This window comes from Tenrec ecaudatus, chromosome 5, assembly GCF_050624435.1.
Source record: "Tenrec ecaudatus isolate mTenEca1 chromosome 5, mTenEca1.hap1, whole genome shotgun sequence".
Classification (NCBI taxonomy): domain Eukaryota; kingdom Metazoa; phylum Chordata; class Mammalia; order Afrosoricida; family Tenrecidae; genus Tenrec; species Tenrec ecaudatus.
Genome location: NC_134534.1, coordinates 65752802 through 65775279, shown reverse-complemented (window position 1 = coordinate 65775279; position 22478 = coordinate 65752802). Strand labels below are relative to the sequence as shown.

Genomic DNA, 22478 nt, shown 5'->3' with positions numbered 1-22478 from the left:
CTGAGGGCTTGGTGGGCCAGGAGGAACTCCACCCTCTCCTCCTCCCCCTTCATTTGCTTGCAGTGTGCTCGGATCAGACACGTCCCTCGCCCAGAGCTGCAGCTTCAGTGCTGTCCTCGGAAGTAAATTTTTTAGGGGGAGGGGCGCCAGTTCACGGAGTTGGATTTGGGGCCGGCACAAAGCCGCATTTTTAAAGCGAGGTCAGTATAGTTCCCAGTTACTTTCTCCTCAGTGAGCACAACCTCTCCCAGCAACAACCTTTCCCGGGAGGCGGGCAAGTCTCCACGTCCACAAGGGAGTAGGTCTCAGCCAATCAGAAAGCCAGATAGAAACGGCTTGCCCGTCCTAGCGACATGATTGGTCACGTATCCCCGCAAAAGCCCCGCCCCGCCCGCTAAACTTCGCATCCTTTGCACAGACCAATCGGCGCTCGGCCCTTGAAGGAGGAAAGCCCGCGCGAGCGGTTTAACATGGCGGAAGATACAGTTTTAGGGGCTCTGAGTCCCCGGGGCTGTGCGGACGGGAAGGATGCAGAAGCCAGCGAACAGCGCGGGGAGGAGCTGGGCCGGGACAACGAGGAGCCGCTCGAGCGTCACGAGCTCCTGGCGTGGCAGGGGCAGAAGGAGGGCCCTGCCGAGGACGGGGACGCGGGCCTGGTGGCCGAGGCCGAGACGGTGGCCGCCGGCTGGATGCTGGATTTCCTGTGCCTCTCTCTGTGCCGGGCCTTCCGCGACGGCCGCTTCGAAGACTTCCACCGCGCCCGCGACAGCGCCGAGGGTGAGTGCTGGGCGCGAGGCGCCGCTGAGGCGCTCAGGGCCTAAGGCGCTGAAGGGCTGGGGGCTGAGGGGCTAAGGCGCTGAAGGGCTGGGGGACTGAGGGGCTGAAGGGCTGGGGGGCTGAGGCGCTGAGGGGCTAAGGCGCTGACGGGCTGAGGCGCTGAAGGGCTGGGGGCTGAGGCGCTGAGGGGCTAAGGCGCTGAGGGGCTGAGGCGCTGAAGGGCTGGGGGGCTGAGGCGCTGGGGGACTGAGGGGCTGAAGGGCTGGGGGGCTGAGGCGCTGAGGGGCTAAGGCGCTGAGGGGCTGAGGCGCTGAAGGGCTGGGGGGCTGAGGCGCTGGGGGACTAAGGGGCTGAGGCGCTGAAGGGCTGGGGGGCTGAGGCGCTGGGGGACTGAGGGGCTGAAGGGCTGGGGGGCTGAGGCGCTGAGGGGCTAAGGGGCTGAAGGGCTGGGGGGCTGAGGCGCTGGGGGACTGAGGAGCTGAAGGGCTGGGGGGCTGAGGAGCTGGGGGCTGGGACTCTGAGTGGCTGGGGGGCTGGGACGCTGGGGGGCTGAGGCGCTGAGGGGCTGAGGCGCTGAAGGGCTGGGGGGCTGAGGCGCTGGGGGACTGAGGGGCTGAAGGGCTGGGGGGCTGAGGCGCTGGGGGACTAAGGGGCTGAGGCGCTGAAGGGCTGGGGGGCTGAGGCGCTGGGGGACTAAGGGGCTGAGGAGCTGAAGGGCTGGGGGGCTGAGGAGCTGGGGGCTGGGACTCTGAGTGGCTGGGGGGCTGGGACGCTGGGGGGCTGAGGCGCTGGGGGGCTGGGGGCCTGGGACGCTGAGGCGCTGGGGGCCTGAAGCGCTGAGGGGCTGGGACGCTGAGGCGCTGGAGGGCTGAGGGGCGGCGGGTTAGCCCGCCCTTTCCCGCGGACCCAGTGGGGTTTGAAGCGAAGGCGCACAGCCGCGGGGTCCGGGCTCCTCGCGCCTTCAGCGGGTGCCCTCAACTTTTCTCTTCAGCCACAGGGGCGTAATGATACCTGTTTACAGTGGACCGAGGCCTCAGTAAATTAAAGACGTGAAATGTGTATCTAATGTAATGCAGCGTCTCGGGGTGTGTGTGAGAGAGAGAGGAGAGATCGGCGCCCTCGCAAAAAGTAATGCTACAGAATCGTAGGCGTCTAAGCTGTAACGCTAGCTTCCCGACTTAGCGACGCTCCCTCTGCATCCACACGCGTCCGAAGGCGGCCTTTCGCTCTCTAACCCTGTGACGGGAAACAAGGTCCCTGGGTGCAGACTCCTCACGGGCCCTTGTCCCACTGGTGGCAGTTTTCAGTTGTCTGAGAACGTCCGGGTCCCCCGCCCTTTGAGGCCAGCTCGCCTGGGGACCCTTTCCCGCCCAGAGTGGCCGCCCCGCGCGACCTCATCCTCCCGCCCCAATGTAAGGGCCGCAGTTGCCTCGGGAAGCCTGCCTTCCTTTCGGTTGGAACTGATGTGTGACAGAGAGCTTGTCTGCGCCCAGAGGCGGGGAAGCAGGTTTCGTTTGCAATAAACCTCTTGTCGCAAGACTTTCTGATTTGGCCTCCTCTTGGTGGTTCGTTCTGCAGAGAGAGTTCTCTAGTCGTGGTTATTCGGCAGTCGCAGGCTGACAGGACATCCGGGCATCCGTGCTTTCTTTGATTTGGGAGCTTTTAAACCGTATTTGACGTATTTGCTCCATATAATCCTCAGAGGAAAAGTTGCTCTCTAAAATCTACCTAGACAGCATGTATTTGATAGGCAAAGCTATGGCTCTCTGGAGAAGATTTGTGTGTGTTTTTAAAAGATGATAAGAAAGATGCTCTGGTATTGTTTTACAGTTGGCATATGTTTAATGGAAATTAAATGCACTTGTGCCCCGTAGCATTTTTAGTAGAAAATTCTTGGAAGCCCTTCTGGACAAATTTAATCTCTTTCATAATGCAAATAAAATTCTTAGTTCAGAGGACTAAACTAGTTCAGTATCTTAAGTTACTGGTTGGTTAAAAGAGTGCTCCAAAGCTTATCTTCTAACTCAAGCACCTTTCCTCTGTAGCACAAGATAGCACTGGAGCCTTCAATAATTCCCAATGATTAGAAAAATAAATCTTAGAATTAGATGAATTCCTATAATTACAATGATTTTTTTAAAAGACTTCTGGGGAGGAAGCTAACATGATCTATATGGCAGTGAATGTGAGGCATCAGTCTGGACTGCTGTTTAACTTATTTCATACTAATATAGATGGTTTTGTATCGAAATGCATGACTGGACTTCAAAAACTACATGAGAAATGCCATTATCTTTCTGTTCCACTTTTCAAGGAACTTTTTGAAGCCCTGTTTATGTTTTGCAGCCATGGTGAGGCATTGGATTTGCTAGTAGGCTGCTAACTAAACAGCAAATTTAGTCTCTCCAGGTGAGGCAGTCCGCTTTTAGAGAGATTACCACTTTGGAAATTATGAGCCATCCTTGTCTGTCCTGTAGGGTCACTGAGTCCAAATCACTACAAATGGTAGTGGGATTTTGAGTGTAGACAAGAGTTAGTGTACACATACTTCTTTGCTCTACCAGCTGAGAAGGCATGGGAGCAATGAAATCCCAGTAGCAATAAGCACATCTTGAGCCCAGATTTTGGTTTCTAATACAATTCATCTGGTAAAAGGAACCATGGAGAATGACTGATTATAGAACTCAAGCAGGAAAGATAAACCTGGAGCATCTTAGGCCAGATTGTAAAGATGTTTTAATTTTTTTTAAACCACAAAAAACCTCACAGTAGTTGGGATATATGAAAGGGACACAGGAGCCAACTGAAAAAGCTCTCCCAAACCAAAGTTATAAAGAAACTATATAAATAATAAGTTATACCCCAAAGTATAAAATAAATGTCCATGAATGATTGGGTAAATAAGTAAGTAGAAGAACTCCAAATAATTTTTGTAACTGTTCTACTCTTGGGAGCCCTGGTGGCATACTGGGTTACAGTCGGGCTGCTGACTACGTGGTCTCAAGTTCACAACCACCAGCTGCTCTAAGAAAGATGAGACTTTCTGTTCTTATGAAGACTTACAGCCTCAGAAACCCTGAGGAACAGTTCTATCTCATAGAGTTTTAGTCGGCGTCAACTTGATGGCAGTGACTTTGGTTTTGTTTTTTAATTCTCTTAAGTGTAGACTGTACTTAAGACTTCCAAAGAGTACAGAGTGGAAAGAGGGGGCAAAAATAATTTTGAAGTGGAGAAGCCTGACACACATTACCACAACTAGGTGATCAAGGTCAACATCAGCAGTAATTTCTTAGTGAGGATGTGTATACTGGATAGGATGTGATGAGAATGTAATTTTACTTCTGGTCTTCCTCCCGTTTTAAAACCCATAGCTCTAGTCTAATAATAATAAAAACATGAACAAGTCCCAGTTGAGGGACCTGATACAAAATATTAAGCCAGTACTATTCCAAACAGTGAAGGCCATCAAAGACCAGGAACATCTAAGAAATGGTCACAGCCAAGAGGAGCCTGAGGAGACCTGGTGACGAAATGCATTGTGAAAACATAAGGAAAGGTGAATAAAACATGGACCTTAGTTGATGAAGTATATTAGTATCGGTTCATTAATTGTGACAAAGGTACCATGTCACTATAAATTGTTAGTAGTAGGGGAAACTGTGCAGGGTATATGGAATGCTCCTCTATTCAGAATCATCCTGAAATTTAAAACTGGTCCATAAAATCAAGTTTCCTGTTAAAAAAGACAAGTTTTATCCTATGGTAAGGACAAGAGTAAAACACATTTCCAGGAATCGTGAGCCAATTTGCAAGTTGTACTGCTGATTAGTGATACATGCAAATTATGACCAAAGTGTGATCTCTAGTTGCATTTTTAACCCAAAGAAATATATGTCAGTGCTCTCTAGAAAAGTCTTAGCTCTTTCATTTAGATAGAGAATTGTTCTCAGACCTACCTTCCTCGGGTAGTGCCTTTTCCAGATATTATTCCTAATTGTTCTTATGTACCTTCTTGTGCTCATCTCATCTGGCTCTTCTGGCTTCTCTTCCTTTGACTGCCATCTTCTGCTGATCTCCTAGACCAGTGGTTCTCAACCTTCCTAATGCCACGATTCTTTTAGACAGCTCCTCATGTTGTGGTGACCCCCAACTATAAAATTATTTTTGTTGCTACTTCATAACTAATTTTGCTACTGTTATAAATCATAATGTAAATATCTGGTATGCAGGATATAATTGAACATAATTAAAGCATAGTGATTAATCACAAAACTAATTATGTATTATAACATATTTATTTCTAATTACAAATAAATGAAATTTGTTGTGAAGCATGGTGTAGCATGGGTAACAGTCTTCATGACGGGTACTCGAATGTGGGCATATCTGCATATATCTGTATGTGAGCGGACCTGCCTAAAGACAGATAGAGGAGCTGTGTCTCAGTTCCTAAGACCATGGGAAATTGTTTTCCCATGATCTTAGGTGACCCCTGTGAAAGGGTCGTTCAACCCTCAAAGGAGTCAAGACCCACAGATTGAGAACTACTGTCTTAGACAGTCTCCCTTGTAATTGTATGTTTGGATAGCTAACTCAGAGTTTATCCATTCCACTACTTGCCATTATCCTAAGTGACTTAAGCATCTGCATAGAGAACCCTTCTCGGGTCAGAATATGATCTCTCAATTCATTGTCCTTTTTAATTTTCATGGTCTTGTCGTCTACTCCTCTCAAACCCACACCCTTCAAAATTCCAACTTCAAAAAATTTTGCTTTTCTTCCTTCTTATATGAGTTTTATTTAAAGGGTAGGTGCACATCAAGAAAATATCCCCAGTGCTGCCCAAGCCCACAAGTCCAACAGTAGCCCATATGTCAAACACCAATCCACAAAGTCCTCCAACATCCCACAAAACAGACACAATGATGCCGACTGCAGGAAGAAAGCCAATTCAGTGAATGTGTAAACATCTCAGTGCTGGCAGGGGTCTCCACACGACTGCTCAAACATCCATCCAGGGCTACATCGGGTTAGGTCCATGTGGCTTCTCCTCAGGAATGTCTTGCAGGAAGTGAGCCTTGCCAGCTGAAGCAGGGAACTGGCTAAGGCAGCTGTACCCTGGTCTGATCATCAGAAAGCAAGAGACCCAAGAACTAGAGGTGAGGCTAACTGAGACATTTATCTCTCCACCCTTCAATTAACTCCATATGTGTTTATCGGCCCAGTTGGCACAATAATCTTTAACTGCCTCAATGTACCCCTTGCCAACTTGACACCAGTACATTATTCTTTAGCCTCACAATTGCAATTAAGTAACACTTACACCTTAATCTTACATACTGTGAATATGTCCCCCTACCTATTAAAGTCTGTAAGTCAGCCACTTCATGCCTTTATTGCGCGCCCCCCCCCCCCCGCAATTTTGGGTATCCAATTTATATACTGCCCACTTACATCAATCCAGTGTTCTGAGGAGACAGTCATATTTTTTGACATAAAGAATCTTCATTCCAGTTGGAACCTTGTGAAGTCTGCATCCATAAGAAAGTCAAATCCGGACAGGCCATCCATAAAGTCAGCAACAATATGCACCAGTTCACAGGCTCAAAAATCTCTTCAACTGATCAGGTTGTGGTCAACTCAATGTGGGCTGCCTCGCTCAGCCTCCACAGGTTGCTGATTGGTCACAGCGTTTAGCCCATGGGCTCTCACCAATACTCAACAAGCCTAGCCCCCTCTGCTAGGTCATGAACTTTAGACCATTCAACCCATTCTCGTCTTCTCTTTTATTTTCTTCCTGTAAACCAAATCCACAGGTATCAGTGGCCAAACTCCACCGTCTCTTTATTGCTGCATTTCTCCCATTTCCACTCAATAAGTAGATACAGGTGGTCACCTAGCAAGCATCTCAGCCTGCCCACAGGCTCCCTTTAACGTTCGGTGCCAGAGAGGGACCACATCCCTCTTTGTTGTGAGGGTTTGCCTGTGTAATATAGGCTGTTTAGGAGCACCCTTGGCTAATACTAGTAACATCCCTCTCATTATTGGCAGTCAAAAATGTCCCCAGAAATTGCCAATTTTTGTGCTCTTAAAATGCTCTTGAATTCTATTTTAACTATATTTGGATAATCTCTGAGACAGCATAAAATTAATGGAGTCTTAGAATTCACGATTTGAAGAAATGGAATAAATCCATTTATTTCCTACATTTATCAGCTAAGTTGCTGAAGGACTGTTTTATCATTGAGTTGATGCCAACTCATAGCAACCCTAGAGGACAGGGCAGAACTGCCCTGTTTCTGATTATACTGTTAACAGGAGTAGAGAGCCAAATCTTGCTCCCTCAGTTTCAGATTGCTGCTGACCTTGCAGATCCCAGCCCAATGTTGAACCACTGCCAGGACTCAGTTGTTTAAGTAGCTTTTATGTATACACCAGCCAAGCCCTGGATAAAGTACAATGACCTTCAGTCAGCTTAAACATTATTTATTTCCTCAGAAGCCTCTTTTTAAAATCATTTTATTGGGGGCTCATACAACTCTTATCACCATCCATCCATTGTGTCAAGCACATTTGTACATTTGTTGCCATCATCATTCTCAAAACATTTGCTTTCTACTAGAGCCCTTGGTATCAGCTCCTCACCTTTTTCCCTCTCTCCCCCCTCCCTCATGAACCCTTGATAATTTATAAATTATTATTTAGTCATGTCTTACACTGTCCCCTTCACCCACTTTTCTGTTGTCCACCCCCAGGGAGGGGGTTATATGTAGATCCTTGTAATCGCTTACCCCTTTCCTCCCCACCTTTGCCCCACCCTCTTGGTATCACCACTCTCACCACTGGTCCTGAGGGGATCATCTGCCCTGGATTCCCTGTGTTTCCAGTTCCTATCTGTACCAGTGTACATCCTGTGGTCTAGCCATATTTGTAAAGTAGAATTGGGGTCATGATAGTGAGGGGCAGGAAGCATTAAAGAACTAGAGGAAAGTTGTATGTTTCATTGTTGCTACCCTGCACCCTGACTGGCTCATCTCCCCGGGACTCTTCTGTAAGGGGATGTCTAGTTGCCCATAGATGGACTTTGGGTCCCCAATCTGCACTCCGCTTCATTCAAAATGATATGATTTTTTGTTGTTTGATGCCTGATACCTAATCCTTTGGACACCTCATGATTGCACAGGCTGGTATGCTTTTGTGTGGGCTTTGTTGCTTCTGAGCTAGATGGCCACTTGTTTACCTTCAAGCCTTTTAGAACCCAGAGGCTATATCTTTGGATAGCCAGGCACCATCAGCTTTCCTAGCCACATTTGCCTATGCATTCTTTTGTCTTCAGTGATTGTATCAGGAAGGTAAACACACAGTGATAGGATTTTTTGCTCTTTGATCCTGCTACCTGATCCCTTCAACACCTCGTGATCACACAGGCTGTTATGCTTCTTCCATGTGGGCTTTGTTGCTTCTGAGCTAGATGTCCACCCATTTACCTTCAAGCCTTTCAGAAGCCTTTCTTGACACTTCCCTCCAAAAAGGTAACTTAAACATAATATGAAATGTTTTTTCTAGGTACTTCCCTAGCCATCTGTTCTTATCTTTTTACCACATTTTTTACTTTATTCAGTTATTTGTCTTCTTGCTATGTGGTAATAAGTTAATGAGAACTGGGACTTTCTGAGGTCTTGATACCACTGTATGTATGTACTCATTACTTCACATAGCATCTGAGTGAAAATAAAACTTGGTAGTAAAACACAACTGAAAAGTTACTAGAAATAATGTCAACTATGTCTTAAAATAATAATTTTAAAATAAACTTCCAACAAGTGATTTGACATGCTTTGCAGTTTGGGATCAAAATCTTTTTTTTTTTAGTCAGTACCAAAGTACTTCCTTTGAAAATAATTGCCAGTCATTCCTACTTTACAAGTGTAACATGTTTTTATTGTTTACAAGAAAAGTAAGTATTGTTGGGCTTTTTGAAAATCTATCTGTAAATGTTTAAAACATACTATCTTAAATGTAAATTAGTTTTTATAAGTTACAAGTTGATTGTAACTTATTACTCAACAAACTACACAGTGACACTGCTGGATCATGTTTTGATTTGTTTTATTATTGCATTAATAAAATTTACCTTTTTTCTTTTTTTAGCTATAATTCATGGACTGTCCAGTCTAACAGCTTACCAATTGAGAACAATATACATATGCCAGTTTTTAACAAGAATTGCTGCGGGAAAAAACCTTGGTAAATATATTTTTTTATCATATGCTTCATTCTGTGCTGCATATTATACTGTGTGTGTGTGTGTGTGTGTATGTGTGTGTGTGTGTAATGCATAGCTAAAAGAAGTAAGATAAATACAGTCCCTGTCTTTTGGGAGCAGTCATCCTAAAATTCCAGCCTACATCAGAGTGACCCAGAGGGCTTTTGAAAACACAGAAATGCTTTATTTACACTCAGATTTCTGACTCAGTAGGATGGGAGTACAGCCTGGAATTCACATTTCCAGTAAGCTACCTGGTAATATGATGTGGCTCTTGTGGAACGTACTTTATGTCAGTTAAAATTTGACGATACGGTGGCTTTGTAGTATCTCTTACTATCATATACACTTCATTTTTACTGGCAGCTATAATAATAAAAATATTTTACTTGAACTACTGTTTTAGAGAGTGTGATTTGTATTTGTATCTCTTCTGTGACTATAAAGTTCATTCTAAAGGATTCTGAAGGACAAGCCTGGTTTAATTTGATGTTTGATTGATGAAAAAGCCCTGATAGCACAATGGCTGCTGAGAGGTCAGCAACTGGAAACTTGTTCCTCTACATACTGACAATTTAGTAATCTCCATGGGGTAGCTCTAATCTATAGGGTCACTGTGAGCTGGGATTTAACTTGACAGCACACAAAAATACCAACAATAACTGATGTAAATAACTTATTTTGTTGGGTTTTTATCATTTGCAAAGTACTTTCCTAAGATTAGCCTGATAGTCTTCTTTATACATGTGTACACAAAATTCCCAAGGAACTCTGGTGGTATAGTGGTTAAGCATTGGGTTATGATCTGTACTGTTGGCAATTGGACACCACGGGAGAAAGCTTGGGCTTTCTACTCCTGTAAACAGTGAACAGTCTCAGAAGCACATAGGGGATCGCATTGACTTGATGGCAGCGAGACACACAATTCCAGCTTATTAGCACCAGTCATGACATTTCACTAATCCAGCTCTATAGCTCTTACAGTCTGCCTTATGTTGTAGGTGGAGCTAGGTCTGGATATAGTGCCAGGACTAACTGGAGCAGACTAGAGCCAGAGTAGATAAGGAAAGAGGGAGGCCTAATACTTAGGAACAAAAGGAATTGATGTTACACAATGCAAGAATTTCAGGCCATGCAGAATATACATGTCAGCCTTAAGAGAACTGAGTGCCTTTGGGCTAACGCTTACTGGAGGAGTAAGAAACAACCAGTAATTTATTTCACATCTTTAAAAAAAAAATGAAGGCATTTACACTTTTTTAAAAATGGAATGAAGTGGGATTTCCTCCTAAAAATATTTCTAGAGCTGCTAAAAATTTGTATTTACAAAATATTTGATAAAAATATTCCTTTGGAAAGCTGATGGTGCCCGCCTAACAAAAGAGATAGTGTCTGGGATCTTAAAGGCTTGAAGATAAACAAGCGGCCATCTAGCTCAGAAGCAACAAAGCCCACATGGAAGAACACACCAGCCTGTGTGATCACGTGGTCCTGAAGGAATCAGTTATCAGGCATCAAAGAACAAAAAATCATATCATTGGCTGCACACTTCCATGATACAATCGCTGAGGACAAACGGGTACATAAGCAAATGTGGCGAAAGCGGATGGTGCTCGGCTGTCAAAAGAGATAGTGTCTGGGGTCTTAAAGGTTTGAAGGTGAACAAGCGACTATCTTGCTCAGAAGCAACAAAGCCCACCAGCCTGTGCGATCACGAGGAGCCAAAGGGATCAGGTATAAGGCATCATCCAAAAAAAAAAAAAAAACCATAGTGAATGAAGGGGGAAGTGCAGAGTGGAGACCCAAAGCCCATTTGTCGGCCACTGGAGATCCCCTCACAGAGGGGTTTAGGGGAGGAGATGAGTCAGTCAGGGTGCGATGTAGCACCGATGAAGAATACAGCTTTCCCCCAGATCCTGGATGCTTCCTCCCAACTACCATGATCGAATTCTACCTTGCAAGACTGGATAGAGCAGAGGTTGTACACTGGTGCATATGGGAGCTGGAGGCACAGGGAATCCAGGGTGGATACCTTCAGGACCAGGGGTGTCACGGGCGATACTGAGAGAGTAGAAGGTGAGTGAGTTGGAAAGGGGGAACCGATTACAAGGATCTACATGTGACCTCCTCCCTGGGGGACGGACAACAGAGAAGGGGGTGAAGGGAGACGCCGGATACGGCAAGATATGACAAAATAATAATCTAAAATTATCAAGGGCTCATGAGGGAGGGGCGAGCGGGGAGGTTGGGGGAAAAAAAGAGGACCTGATGCAAAGGGCTTAAGTGGAGAGCAAATGCTTTGAAAATGATTAGGGCAAAGAATGTACAGAGTGCTTTATACAACTGATGTATGTATGGATTGTGATAAAAGAGTTGTATGAGCCCCTAATAAAATGTTTAAAAAAATATTCCTTTCGATTGTACAAGAAGAGAACAGGCCCACTTCATAAGACATGGTAGACAATCAGACTTGAATTCTTTTTCTCCTGCTTCATCAGAGGCTGGTTTTGCCTCAACTTTCGTCTTTCCATTTTCGGCAGGTAAATAAATTTTAGCTTCATGGTTAGCTTTGTCAGCCTGTTTTATTTTTGCTCCTTCTCCTTTTGCGTGCACTTTTTTGTTTGAAGATTTATTTTTTTCCTGCTACCTTTTTTGACTTGGACTATATTCCACCATGCCATTTTTGCAATGGATGTCAGAAGGAGGATCCTTTGCTGTGGCTTTAGACCAGTGGTTCTCAACCTGTGGGTCGCGACCCTTTTGGGAGTTGAAAAACTCTTTCGCAGGGTTGCCCGATTCATAACGGTAGCAAAATTAGTTATGTAGTAACAATGAAAATAATTTTATGGTGGGGGGGGTCACACCAACATGAACTGTATGAAGGGGTCTCAGCATTAGGAAGGTTGAGAACCACTGCACTAGACTCAAGGAAGTAGGAGACTTTCTTTGTCAGAGATGTTCTCTTTTTGTGTGTGTGCGTGTGTGTGAATTTTTTATTGCGTTATTTGTATAGTTCCTCTTTCTTTTTTTTACATTTTATTAGGGGCTCATACAACTCATCACAATTCATATACATACATCAATTGTATAAAGCACATCCGTACATTCTTTACCCTAATCATTTTCAAAGCATTTACTCTACACTTCAGCCCTTTGTATCAGGTTCTCTTGTTTTTTTTTTTCCACTCCCTTCCCGCTCCCCTCTCCCTCATGAGCCCTTGATAATTTATAGATTGTTATTTTGTCATATCTTGCCCTATCCGGAGTCTCCCTCCCCCTTCGCTGCTGTCCGTCTACCAGGGAGGAGGTCACATGTGGATCCTTGTAATCGGTTACCCCTTTCCAACACACCGTCTACTCTCCCAGTATCGCCCTTCACACCCCTGGTCCTGAAGGTATCATCCACCCTGGATTCCCTGTGCCTCCAGCTCCCATATGTACAGTGTACAACCTCTGCCCTATCCAGTCTTGCAAGGTAGAATTCGGATCATGGTAGTTGGGGGGAGGAAGCATCCAGGATCTGGGAGAAAGCTGTATTCTTCATTGGTACTACATCACACCCTAACTGACCCATCTCCCAGAGATGTTCTCTTGTAAGGAAGAGAGAAGCTGCATTGGAGTGCTTTGGGTAAATATCAGGCAAGTGAAAAAAGATGACTGATAGCCAGGATCTTTTGATTCCTTCCAGTCAGACTGAGGCCATATACATAATGAATGGGGAGATAGTCAAGGTGTAGCAAAGATGCAATTGGGAAGTTTGCAAATAGGTTGTTGCCAGGGGAAGCCAGCCTCTAACACATCATTATAGTCCGGTAGGTGGTGCAATTGTACAGCAATAATAAGTAAAGATTATAGTAAAGTTATAGAGAGCTTGAGAGATAGAAGAGAAATATTGAAATAAATGGAGTCAGACACATTTCATGGTAGCATGCTCACCTCGGCCCTGCATGGTGGTCCACATGGAGAGAGCGAGAGAATCTTTAATGTTAACCAAGGCTTTTATATTCTCTGGGGACATGTAAGCCCCCTAATTACAGGTGAAGGCATACATCAGAGGAAGGTGTTGTGCTATAGGTAATTCAGTAATGGGAGGGGGTGATCTAGGGGTATCCACGCAATAGGAAGAGGAGGAATTGGAGGTAACATGTGATAATATGAGCGGATCCTAGATGCAGGATGAATACAGATCCATGCAATAGGAAGAGGAGGGAGTGGGGGTATACATGTGACAAGATGTCACAGAGCCTGTATGACTTGTCTTGTGGCTAAACTGATAGAGACCATTATCAGTAGGGTGTGAACTCCACCTATAGGAACCAAGCCTTAGGGAGAAGTAATCCATTGTCTCCAGCAGCAGGGAGCAGCCTCACCCCTGTGGCATGGGGAGATAGTCTGCCTCCAGGGAGGCTATCTAAGCATCTGACCTTCCCCCACAGGTTGTGTTTATTTGAATGTCCTACATCTACTGAATATTTCTCCTACCTTGTGCTGGAAATTAGGGAGCCTTGGCGATGTATTGGCAATGTGTTTGGCTACTAGCCACAAGGTCGGCAGTTTGAAACCACCAGCTGTTCCAAAGGAGAAAGACAAGGTTTTCTACTCCCATAAAGAGCTACAGTCGTGGAAAACCAGAGGCAATTTTATCCTGTCTTATAGGGTCACCTTGAATTACATTTTACATGTTGCCAGTGAGTTTGGCTTTGGTTGTGGTTCATTATAAGTTCAGAATTAGGTCCTTGCACTTAAAACATCCATTCAGTAAACAATAGGCATTCATAAAGAAGGGTGTTAAATTTTGTGATTTGAGTGTTCTTTAGTAAGGAGTCCAGAGCCAGTGTTCATCTTTAATCAGAACAAGCTGATTAAAATTGTGTTATAGAAAGTGGAACAGGCTCTCTCTGGGCTTTAGCGCCATCTTGTTAGAAACCTCTGAGCCATGAGAACCAAGTGGAGGATGAAGAGAATGCACAGACTGAAGCGCAAGAGAAGAAAGATGAGGCAGAGGTCCAAGTAAACAACCGGGCGCCCCTCCGAAGCCAGGACTAGGGAGTGCCTGAGGCCGGGACACTGCTACAAGCTGTTGACTGCGCGTCTACCCACCGGCTCCGCTCGGTCGCCATTCAAGACTCGCCACCTTGCTCTCACTAACCGGTCAGGCTTTGAGCCTTTGCCCCAGGCCTAAGACATTCTGGACTCGCTCTGCCTGAAGTTGTGGCTCTATGTAATGTGCACAATAAATCTTCTTGGCTGAAGAAAAAAAAAGAAAGTGGAACAGTGCAAAAAATACAATTAAATAGTCACATAAATCCTATGAGGTAGTTTCCTGATTTTATGGGTGTGAAGACAGAAACGGCTTTTTACACTATATTGCAATTGGAGGGATAGGTGGTGAGAAAAGGAGTAAGCAGTACTCTTGAGTGTCTCAAATTTAGTTATTGGTAGAGTTTGGGCAAAGAAATAATTTCTAGAAAAACCCTCAAAGTTGTCCGTAATATATATATAACAAAGATCCCAAAGAGTATATGTAAAATACCAGATTTCAATATCAATGCACTAGTTTATACTCCATCCATAAGTGTGTTTACTACAAAGCAATTAAACTGTTTAAGAATTCTGTGACACTTTGTAGTAAATAACTTTTTCATTTTAACTTTTTAGTCCTTATGATCAATACTTGAACTAAAAACAATTCCAATTGTTTTGTAGTATTATTCTTCACATTAATTTATTTTAAAAACTAATGTTAATGAGGAAGGATGTTAATTTATAAAATGAAATTTTTTTTTCTCTAAACTGGCATTGACTATAAAGTGCCTGACCTAGACTATGCATTTAATAAATACTTAAATGAATGCTTTGTTTGGGTGTTTTTTTCTTTTTAATATGATGAAAAGGAAGCTCTATTCTATTAGTTATTTCATTCTTTTTAAGGTGCACAGTTTGAAAGTGATGAACAGATTACACCCTTGGAATCAGCCCTGAATATTTGGGATTCAATTGAAAAGGAACATGACAAACTTCATGAAGAAATAAAGAATCTAATAAAAGTTCAGGTATGATTATTTGAGCTTACAAACTATGTGTAGGAAAAATATATATCTAACATGTAAAAGAAATGTAATCTTTCAGAAATACAATTTTGGTTTATAGTCCTGACATAAAACTAATGATTGCTACGAGTGTTACCAACCATTAGGAAATACATCTAGCATTAAAAATCAGAATTTTGTACTTCCCCCAACCTCTCTTTAAATATTATAAATGCAAAAAAAAAAAAACAAGCAATGAAGGAGACATATCTGAACTCCTGGGTTCTCTATTGGCAGAAGGCATAGGTCAAGACAAGCTTCCGTGCTCCATCCTTCTATTACTTATTTAACACCAACCATTCCTCCCAAACTACGTTACATCTCTGCTGCATTGGATCATTCATTGCATCGGCCACAGCATTCACAGGCACTACTCAAGGTTAAAGGGGTGTATTAGGGACAGTAATAGGTTACAGGTCAGAATCAGCAAACAGTAATCCGTCACCTCAACCAGCTGCTAAAGTCTGTCTCTGTGTTTCTTTCAGGCTATAGCTGTATGTATGGAAAATGGCGATTTTAAGGAAGCAGAAGAAACCTTTGAAAGAATATTCAGTGATCAGAATTCATATTCGGTAATTGTTTTGAATCAGAATCTAAGAACTGTTTATATTGAATGAGGACAATTGAAATAAAATTGCGGGGGAGGGGAAAGAATCTTAAACAAATAGACATTGTGGTCCTTTAGAAAGATAATGAATCACATGCGATTTTACATTTTCTACTAGCACATTTAAGATGCAAAAGAAGCAGGTGAAATTAATTTTATTAATGTTTGAAGTTAATTTTAATAATATTTTAACCAGAGATCCCAAACCATCATTTTTAGCAATAAATAAAAATTGAGGTATTTTACATTTCCTTTGTTTGTACTAAGGAGCTCTGGTGGCTACTGACGACAAGGTCAGTGGTTCAAAAACACCTACCACTCTGCAAGAGAATGAGGCTGCCCACCCCTGTAAAGATTTTTCCAGTCTCGGAAAACCGCAAGGGCAAAGTTCTACCTTGTCCTATGGGGTCGCCATGAATCAGACTTTTGTCAATGGCAGTGAATTTTTTGTACTATTCAAAATCTAGTGCTTAATACTTACAGTCCCTATAAGTTCAACTAGCCATATTTCAAGGGCTCCTTAGCCACACGTGACTAAGTGACTACCCTGTTTGACAGCACATCTACAGAAGAAGGTGTGATGACACTTATTTTTTAAGAGGGTTCTTAAGTGATCGTTGGTAATATCTTTTGTGGTAAATGTTAGTGGCCAAACTTCAGTCTTTAGCTGTTTCTGCTCCTGTAAAAATTTACAGCTTGGGAAACCCACTTGAGCAATTCCTCTTTTAGTTAAATAACCTGTATTAACTCTTTAAACTTTGCACATTTTGAAGCCATCTAACTTAAAGAAAAACTAAATAAACAACAACCAAAAAAAACCCTACGATACAATATCCACTGAGATTTTTTCATTGGTCTGGAATGAAGCCTGAGTGGTAGAATTTCTTTAAATGCTTATAACTTACTGTCCAGCAAGCATTGAAAGTAGTAACGTTCAAAGAAAATGTACTATGTGCAGAGAAATAGGTAGAAAAGTGTATAGGATAATATTGCAGTAATAAAGAATAGGCTGCATGCCCTTAATAAGCTAGAAGAACAATAATATTTTTGTTCAAAGGAATACTCAGTAACAAATCACTACTTCAATAAGTAAATCACGGATAATCTCATAAGCATACAGGTAAGTTAAAAGTAAGTTTCAGAAGAACGCACATATTGACACCATTATACAGAAGATGTTACAATGCTAACCAACACTACATATTATTTGTGGATACATATATATAAAATGTTGGTGTAAATGGCGTGTAATGAGAAATCTACATGCAGGATGATGACTACCTAGAATAGAGGAAAGGATGCAATCAGATTGTGGTAGTAAATGGCTATTAATATTGTGTTCTTAAGATGGGTAATGGACACTCAGGATCATAATATCCATTTATGTGTGCCTGAAATAGTGAGGTACATATTTTTAAAAAATAGGGAATGGTACACAGGAAAAAAGGAAACGTCAACGGACCATTTAAAATATAGAACTTTTAAAAATAGTTCATTGGTCTCTGAATTACATTTTTAGTAAAAAAAAGTTTCAATAAATATAATTTAAATTTTATGTGCATTGTGTGGTAATGTATTTATTTTATGTTGATTTTTCTTTTAGCCTTTAAAAAGAAAATTACTTGCGATTATCTCTCAGAAAGATGCATTCCATTCCATCTTTCAACACTTGAGCTACAACCACATGATGGAGAAAATTAAGAATTATGTGAATTATGTGCTTATTGAGAAATCATCAACTTTTCTAATGAAGGTATAAAAAATGATTTTCATTGAAAATGCTCGGGGAAAATAGTTGTAATAAAGTATTTGAAATATAAATATTCTAGAACCAAATTAATCAGAATTTTATTTTGATATGTCTTTTAAAAGAATGCACTAAAATTTTACAATTAGTAAATCTAAGATTCAGAGTCTGGTTTATAATTTTATAACTTTTCAAAATAAAAATTGAGATTTAAAAAGTAAATTGTGCTGGAGAATTACTTAGAAGGCATGACAAAAATCAATGAAAACTAAGTAAATTTTACGAAAGTCAAAGTTGAGGGATCTTTAATCAAAGCTGTTATAACATTTTTTTCTCACCTAAAAGTTTTAAGTTCATAGGTAATTATAGTGTAATATTTTGATTCATGTGAGGCAGCTTCATGTAAAAATGTATAAATTTTTTGTCAGTGTTCCTTAGAAGTCAAATGCATTTGACAGGAAAGAGCTCCTCCAGGATGCTTGTAAAGCCAGCGAGATAGCAAGGTAGTTTCTGGCAGTGCCATTGTGCCTGGGTATTTGTTAAGATAGCAAAACATTACTCCTTATCGGCCTATGACCAGATATCTTAAAAAGTTAACAAATTAATTTGTGCTATTTATTTTAAATGGCTTTATTACCTTTCTGCCTTCTCTCACTTTTTTTTAAGGCCGCAGCAAAAGTAGTGGAAAGTAAGAGAACAAGAACATTGAATTCTCCAGGTAAATCTAATAGTAGTGATTCTGAAATGGAAACTCCGCCTAATTTGGATATAAGCAAAAGGTTAGTAAATTCACTAAATGGTTGTGTGTGTGTGTGTGTGTGTGTGATCAATGTACTTTGTTTATAGAAAAGTGATACTCGTGATTATTGAAGAATAAATCTCACTAATTTTTGTACATTTGGATATATGGAGTTACTTCATAACTGAAGCAAAAGTATAGAAAGTGCCATTTAGGGGAGGGAGGGGGGGGGAAAAGAGGACCTGATGCAAGGGGCTTAAGTGGAGGGCGAATGCTTTGAGAGTGATTGGGGCGGGGAATGTGTGGATGTGCTTTATACAATTGATGTATGTATATGTATGGATTGTGGTAAGAGTTGTTTGAGTCCCTAATAAAATGTAAAAGAAGAAAAGAGAAAAAAATGATTAGGGCAAAGACTGTACAAATGTGCTTTATACAATTGATGTATGTATATGTATGAACTGTGAAAAGAATTGTATCAGCCCCAATAAATTGTTAAAATAAAAAAATTTAAAATAAAATAAATAAAAAGGAATAAATCAACTGGAAAAAAAAAGAAAGTGCCATTTAAGTAACATACTTGCAATTCTTTTTTAAATCATTTTATTGGGGGCTTGTACAACTCTTATCACAATCCATACATACATCCATTGTGTCAAGCACTTTTGTACATTTGTTGCCATCATCATTCTCAAAATATTTGCTTTCCACCTGAGCCCCTGGTATCAGCTCCTCATTTTTGCCCCGCCCTCCCCGCTCCTCTCTCCCTCATAAACCCTTAATAATTTATAAATTGTTATTATTTTGTCATATCTTACACTGTCCAATGTCTCCCTTCACTAAATTGTCTTAGAGTATGTGTGTGTTTTTTATATATAGATTTTATATATATATGTGTGTGTGTGTGTGTGTGTAAGCTCTGTATTGCAGTGGTTCTTGGATCCCACATATACTGATTATGTGATTTCCTCACTGTAGTGAGAGCTATTCTACTTTGTGAAGATCTTTTCATGTCTTCTAGAGACAAACTAACCATTTCTTCCAGTATGAACTGAAGAATAGTGTTTTGCTCCAGTGCTAGAAGAAAGCAGGTTGTGTCAGGCATGAATTTGAGACACTCGTTCAGTCTCAAATGATTTATTTTTCGGGCATTTTCAGGTGTGATTTCTTTTTTTAACCTCCTGCTCTCAACTTTACAAAGTAACCTTCCTGTGGGAGATACAACTCTACCATTAAAAACTCTCTTTTCTATTGATCATGGTTCATTCCCTCTATTTTTCCATCCTTATCCAAAGTCCAAATAGTCAAATCCCTGTGTTCTCTGGATGAGTCTGTTTGGCAATGAATATATGTTACTGTTTTCATATGGGAAAGTGACTTGATAATTAAAGAGGCTTCATGTTAGTTACATAATTGAGGGTGAGGATTGGAATCCAAGTTGAAATGTGCACCTTAGGGCTGAGACTTAATATCTTATCTATCCTCCTGTTGTTTCTATCAGAACGTGACCTGCTTGTTCCTCCCGGGTTCACCTCCCAAGGCTATATTGAAGTCTTATTTCTCTTATGCTTATTTCCTAAGAACTTTCTTAAAAGAAGACATTTCATTTTTATTGGCTTAATTATTTTATTTAGGAAATAAAACTAATAAATACTAAGACGTACATCATTTTGGTTTTGCCTTCCTGATCAATATAATACTCCTTTAATGAAAATTAGGTTAAATTAAAACCTTAGGATTCTTGGCAGGTGAACACATTTTGTGTATATTGTTCTTATACAGTACCACCAGCTGCCCTTGATGGGAACTCCATCTGTGTCAGAGTAGAAGTGTGCTCCATGGGTGTGTGATAACTGGTTGCTTGGGAGGAAATCACCAGGCTTCTAAAGTGTCTCTGGGTGAACTCGGACCTCCTTCTGTTAGTGACTACGCACATTCATCTGTACTACTACTCATTTCAAATGTTTTCCTCAACACAAGTATCTTAGATTCAGTCATTGTATCTAACATGGTGCTCTTCATGTTCTTTTCTGCATCTTTGTATCCTGTTCTCCATCACCTCCTATATTCAGTTCCCCCAAGTCAGAGAAACTTTATAATCTATTTGAGATAAGGGTTATGGATGTGAAACACGAATTGTTATTAGTTGCTGTCAGTCATTTCCAATTCATGGTGACTTCATGTGCAGAGTAGAATGGCTCCATTGACTTTTTCAAGGGTGTGACATTGTTAAAGCAGATCACCAGGCCTGTCTGTCTGGACATTCCCAGATGGATTCAAACCCCCAGACTTTGAACTGATCATAAAGTGCCTGTTTGTACTCCCTTGGAACCCAAACCAGAGTAACAAATGTTATATAGCCCATTATTATTATAAGGTCTTAGAGATCATCTTAAATGCGTAAGTGGTATTGAACATAGATTTCAAGGAAACTAAGTATTTTACAGGTGTACAGAAATGTATACCATTTCGGGAGAGAGGAAGAGTGAATGCATGGCGGTTTACATTGCCATACTGTTGTATGTATGGCTAACATTTCGACAGCATTTTGTTTTTTAATAATGTACTTATTATTAGGAGGCTTATATTTTATAGTTCCTTTGAAGAAGGGTGGAAAAGCCAAGAAATTGAATTTGAATTGATGGAAGTAAAGAGCCATACAAGATTTTTTTGAAAGAGTGATACTATAAATGCTGGATTACAACACTAAAGTTAATTTATGTTGCAGAAGATTGATTTACCTTTTGTAAGCATATCTGGGTAAAAGTGAACCTTGTAATGGACTGTATATGTCCTAATGTTACCAAAGTTTTTTCCCAAAGATATTTTTTATAAATTGAATATGACTTGACTATGGAAAGTAAGTTGGTTTTTTTTTTCTTTTACTTCTCACAATTGTTTTTCTTCTTTTAAAGTGTTAGTGACAAACAGTTTGCAGTAACTGAATCCTTAGAGGGTACAGTATCCTTATTGAGGTGAAGTAAATTAACATTTTTCTTATTTGCTTTTAAAACTTTTGATTAATCATGCAGATATAAACATGTTCTCATAACTACCTTAAAAATGGTGTGATTGGGTGACTCTCAGACCTGTCTGTCATAATAGATGAGTGACATCTACTGCTAATTCTGAAACTCCTACCTACAGAGACTTGTATCTGGAATCTTAAGTTGTTCGATGTTTCTTCAACCCCACTTTTGAAATATATGTGTAGGTTAGTCCTTGGAAGCAGATGTTTAGTAAACTCGTTTTCTATCATAGAGTATGATACTGGAATGGGAGAAAGTTTCTGACGAATAGCCCCCAATTCCAGTTTTTTGAAATGACCTGAAGAACTATTTAATCTAGCAATACTGTGCCCTAGCATGTTCAGAGACTAGAATATCTGGATGGAGGACTTAAAGATCCTTCCAGCAGGGATACAGGATTTCTGACACTGTGGTAAGAACTGACTTACTTGGTGTGAAGGAAGTTATTGGAGAAGAAGGATTGAGAGGCTGGGATATTATATGGGTTGTCCATGGGAACACAGAAATAGTTCATTTTAATTTCAGGCATTTGAGAGCAGAGAACAGTCTGTGACTGATGTGAACTGCTAGTGAATGACTGTGGAATGGAATGGTAGATGGTAGTATGCCTCAAGCAGCATAAATCTTCTGAAACAGAAGCTTCTGTGGAAGCAGGCTCCTGAAAGTGGCACTTGGTGGGAAATAAAAACCACACAAACTCACCTTTTTGATCCTGTGGTTCATGTAGGGTAAAACATTAAATCAGCCTGTACTAAGAGGGACCCAAGAGAGAAGCCTCCTTGTGTGTTGGAGGTGGGGAAGGGAGATATTTTTAAGAGAAAGGCACTGGTGAAGAGGTTGAAGGTGGTCTTCTAGAGAACCCAATGGAGAGGTTGGGAAAGGGCTAGTGGATGGCATAGAGCAATGGTTCTCAACCTTTCTAATGCTGTGACCCTTTGATACAGTTCCTCAGGTTGTGGTAACCCCCAACCATTAAATTATTTTTGTTGCTACTTCATAATTGTAACTTTGCTACTGTTATGAATCATAATGCAAATATGTAGATTTTGATATATGATAAATATGTAGATATTGCAGGATGTATTTTCCTTGTTGCAAATTGAACATAATTAAAGCATAATGATTAATCACAAAACAATATGTAATTATATATTGTGAAATATTTGTGTTCTCCGATGATCTTAGGGCGACCCCTGTGAAAGGGTTGTTCAACACCCCCCCCCC

At 41.3% G+C, this 22478-nt stretch overlaps 1 protein-coding gene across 3 annotated transcripts in view; it reads left to right on the top strand.

Moving 5' to 3' along the window:
• The first annotated feature begins 272 nt into the window (after positions 1-272).
• Positions 273-22478, top strand: part of TERF1 (telomeric repeat binding factor 1) — a 37739-nt gene continuing 15533 nt past the window's right edge. The window contains exons 1-7 of one of the 3 annotated variants that reach the window (XM_075549580.1): positions 273-777; positions 8929-9024; positions 14975-15096; positions 15618-15704; positions 17343-17492; positions 18153-18265; positions 21141-21200. In XM_075549580.1, the coding sequence (XP_075405695.1) occupies positions 471-777; positions 8929-9024; positions 14975-15096; positions 15618-15704; positions 17343-17492; positions 18153-18265; positions 21141-21200 (935 nt within the window). In that variant the 5' untranslated portion in view covers positions 273-470. The remainder of the gene's footprint in view (positions 778-8928; positions 9025-14974; positions 15097-15617; positions 15705-17342; positions 17493-18152; positions 18266-21140; positions 21201-22478) is intronic. The other 2 variants (XM_075549578.1, XM_075549579.1) reach the window with 2 other exon arrangements.